Source organism: Cryptotermes secundus, unplaced genomic scaffold (assembly GCF_002891405.2).
Source record: "Cryptotermes secundus unplaced genomic scaffold, Csec_1.0 scaffold133, whole genome shotgun sequence".
In the NCBI taxonomy this organism is placed as follows: Eukaryota; Metazoa; Arthropoda; class Insecta; order Blattodea; family Kalotermitidae; genus Cryptotermes; species Cryptotermes secundus.
The window spans coordinates 255,448-263,612 of NW_019718024.1; the positions used below are offsets into that span (position 1 = coordinate 255,448).

Genomic DNA, 8,165 nt, shown 5'->3' on the forward strand with positions numbered 1-8,165 from the left:
CGCATGTCTCCTTGGCCTTCGGCAGTGTGCTGTAGCTGTTGACAACCATAACTTACTTGACTTAGTCTTCTCTAATCTCACCGATCTAAAGCCTGCTCCTTCTTACTCTGACTTGGTCAAGCCTGATCTATATCACCCTCCCTTAATTATTGATGTCTACCTTCCACATATTACCTATAATCCTGATTATAAGTTCAGCCATCGAAAATTCGCCGCCAGCAATTATACTCTGCTTTACAACACCCTATCTGCGTGTGATGGTCAGGAGTATATAGAGCTACTTCCGCTGATGATGCAGTTGCCAGCCTAAATGCTACTGTTCAAGCTGCCATGGAAGAGGCAATTCCTCGTTGCCCTACTCGCAAATCTAAATTCCCTTTCTGGTACTCTAGTTCCTTAAGGTACTACATTGGTAAGAAAAATTACTTTCACCATCCCTTTAAAAAGAAACAAACTGATTACTATTATGATAAATTCATTTTCTATCGTAAGCTTGTTAAAAGCACTATCAAAACCGACAGGCTTCGATGGCTGAAGTCAATAGATAACAACCCGAAATCACAACCTCAGCATCTCTGGAAATATGTGTCTTCTTTCAGGAAACATACTTTAGGTTACATTCAGCTTCAAGTTGATGGTGTACACTTAGTTGAACCTACTGCAGTGGCTGATACCTTTGCCAAACATTTTCAACCCCTCTATAATACCCATTGTCCTATAGACCTTCCCCCTCTTTCGCAACCTACTGAATTCCTGTCTCTTGCACCTATTTCTGATGCGGATGTCTGCAAGGCCATTAAGAGACTAAAACCCTCTAAATCTGTCGGACCGGATGATATCCCGGGGTTTGTCATAAAAGGCTGTTCGGCAATTTTTATTCCTGTACTTAGGCATATATTTAACTTGAGCCTGTCTCAGCAGCAATTCCCTACTGCATGGAAGGAAGCGACTATTGTGCCTGTATTCGAAAGAGGCAATCCTGCCTGTGTGAGTAACTACAGACCCATTACCCTTGTCAACAACTTCTCTAAGTTCCTTGAATTCATTATTCACGATCATATTTCGCATTACATTAAACTTCATCCCAACCAGCATGGCTTCACCAAATCCAAATCCACAGCCACTAATCTGGTATCCTTAGATATTATGACCCCTGTTGTCTGCAGTCAGCGTCAGGCTGATGCTGTCTATTTTGATTTTTCTAGTGCCTTTGACCTCGTGCCCCATACTTTGCTCGTGCATAAGCTCAGCTCCCTTGGATTTTCTGATGGATACCTTAACTGGATTGGCAGTTACCCAGCTAACAGGAGATCTCGGGTCCGTGTGTCTGACACTCTCTCCCGGCCTCTTAGAGTAACTTCCGGGGTGTCGCAAGGCTCTGTCCTGGGGCCTCTTCTTTTTTAATATATTCATTAAAGACCTCTGTAACTCGATAAGACATTCCCATTTTCTAATCTTTGCTGATGATCTCAAAATTTTTCGCACCATAGACACTCCACAGGATTGCTTCTTACTTCAAAATGACATTCATCATGTCAGTGACTGGTACTCTGCCAACTCCATGAGCATTAATATCAACAAAACGCGTGTTAATGTCGTACTCAAGGAAGACTAATGTCCTGCTCTATGGGTATCAGCTTTGTCGTACTGCTATTACACGCACCAGTTGCGTTAAGGACCTAGGTGTTTTCTTTGACTCTAAATTATATTTTCACAATCATGATGATTTTTTATATTCTGAATGTATAAAGCTGCTAGGTCTTATACGCTCAATAACTTTTAGATTTTCTTCTCTTGACTGTTTATATGTGCTGTATCTTACACTAGTCAGGTCCAAGTTGGAATATGCCTCGGTAGCTTGGAATTCTATCACGTCTACTGACTCCGCAAAACTTGAGCGCATCCAGAAAAAGTTTGCATCTGTCTGTTTCTATTGCTACTTCCCACATAGCTCCTATAGTTATACATCTGCCTTAGAGAGACTAAGATTGCACCCTCTAAGTCTGCGTAAACATCTTCTTCATTCAGGTTTATCGTGGCCTTAAATCCTGCTCCTCCCTTCTGGATAACGCTAGTCTTCGTGTTCCTACTTGCCATGTTCGAGACTTCTCTACCTTCGTCCCTCAAAAAGACACTATCCCTCTTCTCGGTGCGCCCTTGCTACCAACGTGGTGGGTAAAGATCTCCACATATTTGCAGACGAAGCGGTTTCTCTGAATCATATTGTGACATATTGCGCAACAGAGGAGCCCTACCTCCCCAGCAGAACGTGGCGGTAACGTAGCGCTTGCGTAATAGGCGAGTCATCACCCAACCGCTCTCCCCGCGGTGACGTCACGAGCGGAGCCGAAGTGAGCCGAGCGGAGCCGAAGATAGCCGAGTCCCCGCAACCTGGTAGCTACGCAACGCAAATCAACAGCGATGATGTCACCAAGGGATATTGCGGTCGCTAGGCAACGCGGATAAACAGTGATGCCTACCACGTGATTGTTTTCTCGTTGATCTGCTGAGGGTTTATAAGCAAGCTACCTCCGAGTTAGTTCTCAGTTCGCAAGTTACGAGTTACAGACGCGTGTGCGACAACTAAGAAGTCAGCGAGCGGAAGACTTATCGTGTGCTTTCGATACTTAGTGAGTGCTGTAGTACAGTTATATTTGGAGCGTGTAATTCAGGGAGATTTGTATAGCTCCTGCATTATTAGTACATGAAGACTCTTGAAGAGAGTGTTAAGAGATTTTGTTCTAGGGTTTATAAAGTGTGGAAACCCGTAACATTGTTATCATTAATTGTAGCCGTTCTTGTAGATTGTTGAATAAACCAATTAACGATCTCTACGGCGTATTCAGTAACGAAACATGTTACAATATTTTACAAGCATGTACCAAACCTTTTACGGTGTTACTTGATTAGTGTTTTCATTCACTACAAATGTGTATACCTCGGCTAACTTTAATTTTCTTATGTAATTGGTTTTAATTTATTGACTTGTTATTAATTTTATGCTATCACTCCCAGGTGTCTTTTCTTAGTATTTAGTTACTAACAGTATTAGCAACATACGTAATATTTCATAAATGTATGTATATATTTCAATCTTCTTTAGATTTATGTTCACAGATTTGTCATATTTGTATTTTGTTTTAATTATTTTCAGTACCTTATATACTCATGCTAACTTTGTAATTGGCCACTGTGCTGTTAAGTTATTGCACGTAAATAAACATGAATTGAATTGAACTGAATTGAATTATTATTTGGAGGGGGTGGGTTTCCCCATGCACTGCGACCATTTGTTGACCTACTGTCCCATTTTAATTATTCTAACTAGTCGCCATGCCCTTCCAGTACTGGTGCTCGCTATGAGCCCCGTTCTGCCAGCGAGGTCCTCTCTGGTAGTAGTCCCCGATACTTCCCCATCTACCAGAGGAATTGGAAACTACTTGGGCGGGAAACTTTTTGCCTAATTTTGCTCAGAGGTCTCCTAGAGACATCAGGATCTTTTACGTGCCATAAATCTACAACACGGGACATGTGCCTCCCTCCCTCCCTCCCGGAGGACTTGTTCCCTGAATTTTTCCGCCCTTAAAAATTCCACGACCTCCGCCGGGTTTCAACCCGCGTACCTTGAGTCATGAGGTGGAAACATTACCCCTAGACTATGGAGGCCCCTAAGAAATTAACTTAATAAGGTATTAATGTCTAGTTGATGAATTGTACATGTTGGGTAAATTATTGAATTGTATAATTATGGTTCCTTTTATGAATGTGGCTGTCAGAGGACTAGTTTCTGTTCTGAGAACTAATGTATGTAAATTGTGACATGTTCTATATCTGATGGCTTTGGTAGTCACTAAGGATCTATGAAAATGAAAATAAAGATACAAGATACAAGTCCTCCTTTCCACATTTCTCAGTGTAGTAAACATAATAATTCAACATATCTGACTCAATCTTCTACAGAATTCAATTACATCTTACTGAAACCATCAAAATAATTTTGTGTGTCTGGGTTTGCAGGTTATAATATTACAGTTGTGTTTCAAAAGCCACAGTACCACACCTGTACAAAATTCTGTATAATATGTCACTTGTAGCACTTCAAAACCAGGTGCACACTACTGGCTACCATTTACTACAAATCAATCAGCTTTTATGCTGATCTCTCACTGGTCACAATGAGACTCTCCTCCATTACCTGGACATCATTCTATAATGCTTACTAATCCTTCCAGCCGCACTATGGCCATGGGGTCAACTCAGCCTCTAACAGAATTGAGTACCAGGAATCTTCCTGGGGGGTAAAGGCTGACAACATTACTGCCATCTGTGAGCTGACAGTCTAGAGAAAATGTGGGAGCCTCGACCTCTCACAACCCCATGGGCCTCCACAGCCTGTTAAAGGGATAGTTTTGCCCCCCTCCCTTTTTTTTTTGCCTTACTGGCCATAACAAAGAAACAATATGGTCAAAATATGAACTTTTCCATCTTCTGGGCAACTTCCAATAGTGTTTGCAATTACACATAGTAAACTAATCACTCACTGGTCAAAACTAGATTCTTTTCCATTTGGCAATCTACAGATGTAACATATAAAGGTTAAAAAAAACGTAAAGCTGTCCCTGTGCTTAACTAATTAAGCACTATGCCATGAAGGCATATGAGGAGGGGATGTACAGATCCAAATTTTCTTGACCTCAGCACTAGTTGGAGGTGAGAGGTCAGCTTCATGCACTGGCCGCTTTAACTCCCAGGAAAAAGCCCCCAGTATTCATTGTATAGGAAGTTGGGTGGACCCCAGAGCTGGTCTGGACGACATGGAGAAGAGAAAACTCTTGACCTTACCAGGATTTAAACTCCAACTCCTCTGTCCTCCAGCCTGTAGCCAGTTGCTATAACGACTGAGCTAGCCTGGCTCCCCTATCTATCAAGACTAACATACTTTTTTCTATGGAGCTTATGTTATTTGAATTTGAATTTATTTATGTTCTGTATACCCAAGTACAGGTTGACACCCTAGGATATGGAACAAGCCAGGTACAAATACATAATATCTCTACAATAATAGTTTTGCTTGAATAGTTGGTCTATATTACCATGCTAATTGGATAGAGACAACATAGTCTGCAAACTTGCAGATTAGAAGTGATAATAGTTGCTGTGGTGAAGTTGTGTTTTTGCCTCATATTTATGTTTTGGATGTAAGAATTTAAATTGTACATGCTTTTGCTGTCTACCACAAATAATAGGAGTGACAGTATGTACTGTGACTGAAACGGTAATATTTTTAAGTTTTTAAATTAATCTCTGCAAGAATTTCTGTTGGATTTGTTAGAACAAAATGAACACTTACCCAATGCTAAGGAGAAGCCCATTCGAATGGTCTGACTATTTGCTGCCAACTGTTCTGTATAGGTGGCAATCACTGCATCATGCCTGGCAGTATTTACTCCATGAGAATGTTCTTGTTGATAATACTGGGTGAAAAAAGGGGACAACGCTGATGCGGCTTTGGAGCGAATGTTGCTAACCTCATGAGACAAGCACTCATCCAGTAGTGACTGCCAATCACCTGTTTCAAACATGACATTTCACTGTCATAACTGAAAGGGGAGTGTCATTTGAGAGAAGACAAAATAAGAACATCTCATATTTTACACAAAAATCAATTTGTCCATAAATTAATTTATGGATCTCATCTCTTCATAATGTCTCCTATAGAAAATCTATAAGCATTTCAATTTATAACCATATCTAAAGATCAAAACTTCTCCCATCTTCTCAGTGAAGTTATGCACATTAAAGTGAAGATTACTTTATATCTCTTCATGAAAATATTGTACTTGTCTTATGACATCATTTACTTTTGCCTCAAAGTTAGGTTTAACTTCAGGATCATCACTCATTATGGTACCTCTAGTCTGCCAAAATCAATAAAAAATGGTCAAAATTTAATTACTGAAGAACACAACATTTTCACCAATTTGCTATTTTATGAACTCTCACTTCAATGAATATAGATATTTTCAAAGTTCATTAAAGGTTACTGAAATAATAAACAATAAATAAATAAACAAACAACAGTGATGGTGGTGATGGTGACATGTTCTGTTCTGTTGAAGAAACAGGTGGTCAAAATTTAACTGTATCAAGATGAAGTCTCTAGGCTTGTTTTGTTTCTGTTCTATCTAGTTATAATGATGAAAAACTATGCAAGTTTTCAGGTATTGCACTGGGCGGAAATAATAAAAATGGTTGGCACTTTGACATGTTGTGATACCCAGGAAACAGAACAGTGAATATTAAGTTTTGTAAAGTACATCTGTTTGGATTAACCCTTTTCTCATTTCAATTATAACACTAGTGTGTCATCCTATCAGCCTGATTTTATTCCAGGTCCTTCAATTTTAAATGACATATACAGAAAATACAAGCATAAAAGTTGTAATTAAAACTGTGAAATTATAGGTCCCATTTAATATTTAAGGTCATATCTTACACTTTTTAGGTCATATTTGACGTAATTTGGGGTCATAAGTGCATGCATACACGAGGGTAAGTCAATAAGTAAGTTACAAATGGATATAGAACTTAAACAAATAAGAGTACTGATTTGAAAAATGCTTTTATTTCTCAACGTAATCTCCCTGTACATTGAGGGACTTGTCCCATCGTTTCACAAGCCCCTTAAAACCAGCAGCATAAAATTCTTTGGGCTGCTGTGGGAACCAGGAGGTAACTTCCCTTTCTACAGCTTCACTGTTGGGAAAATGTTCAGCTGAAAGATGATGTTTAAGAGGGCCGAACAAATGGAAGTCGCTTGAAGCAAGGTCAGGGCTATATGGAGGATGCTCAAGGACTTTCCACTTGAAATTTCACAGCATCTCATTTGTCTTGTTGGAAGTATGGGGACACACGTCATGCAAGAGCAACACGCCTTTGGTGAGGAGTCCTGATCCGCTTCCATTGAATGGCCTTATGAAGTTTTCTGAGGATGTTACAGTATGAGTCAGCATTTACGTAGTTTATGCTGCTGGTTTTCAGGGGCTTGTGAAACGATGGGACAAGTGCCTCAATGTACAGGGAGATTACGTTGAGAAATAAAAGCATTTTTCAAATCAGTACTCTTATTTGTTTAGGTTCTATATCCATCTGTAACTTACTTATTGACTTACCCTCATATTTATGGTTTTTAGATCATAAAAATCCGGGGCCTACTTCCCATGATGGCCACCAGACGTTTCAAGTCCACCATGAGAATCCATCACACATGTTCCCATCCAATGATGCACAATTCAATCCAATCCCACTTCTGACACCAGCTGTCATGTGTTAGCAACTAGATGCGGGGTTTGAATTGATAACCTGTTTTACCAGATCCTTATAACGCATAACTACAAATGGCTGTAAGAGTCTCACTAATTTATACACACTATAAATTACTACAACTGTAGCACACACAAAGTCTTCTGTTGTCATTCTGTCATCAGCAGTAGTTGCTAGAAAGTGGCTACTACAAACAGAGGTTCCTAACAGCCAACCAGAAACTGCCACTGCTCACTTGCAATTCATGAATGCTAACTGCTAACTCCGACCTCCAACTGACTAACTTTTCCTGTTGGTCTTTCTATATAGGCTAGGTGCTGACCACACAGAAAACACCACATCCATTAGTTCCTATACTGTTGTGTGTTGATCTGTTGCTGTAGAAACATGTTTCTGGCACCACTGCGAAGCGATGGCTGCCTTTTGTTCCACTACTCTGGCTTTCAACTGTCATGTCAATAATTTTTCTTGGCATATCTTCTTCATTACTGAGGTATGAGAACTGTGTAATTTGTTCATACATGGTGCAATCCAAAAGTTCCTGAAATATATTAATAAAAACTATTACATCTTACCTAGATCTTATTCTGCACCATCACCTTCAAAGTAATCCCCTTGGGAGCGCATACACCGATCCCAGCGTTTCTGCCACTTTTCAAATGCATCCTGGAAGTCTTTCTTTGTTAGGGTGTTTAGTACCGTCTGCGTTTCCGCTTGAATTTCCCCAACTGTATCAAATCTTCACCCCTTCAACTTGATTTTCATCTTGGGAAGAGAAAAAAGTCGCATGGAGCTAAGTCTGGTGAGTATGGTGGGGGGGGAACAACTGCCATCTTGTTTTT

General features: G+C 40.0%; 1 protein-coding gene across 1 annotated transcript in view; it reads right to left on the reverse strand.

Moving 5' to 3' along the window:
* LOC111874209 (tubulin-specific chaperone D) overlaps positions 1-8,165 on the reverse strand; it is a 57,688-nt gene that overhangs the window by 28,106 nt on the left and 21,417 nt on the right. The window contains exon 11 of the mRNA XM_023869909.2: positions 5,351-5,569. Within this exon, the coding sequence (XP_023725677.1) occupies positions 5,351-5,569 (219 nt within the window). The remainder of the gene's footprint in view (positions 1-5,350; positions 5,570-8,165) is intronic.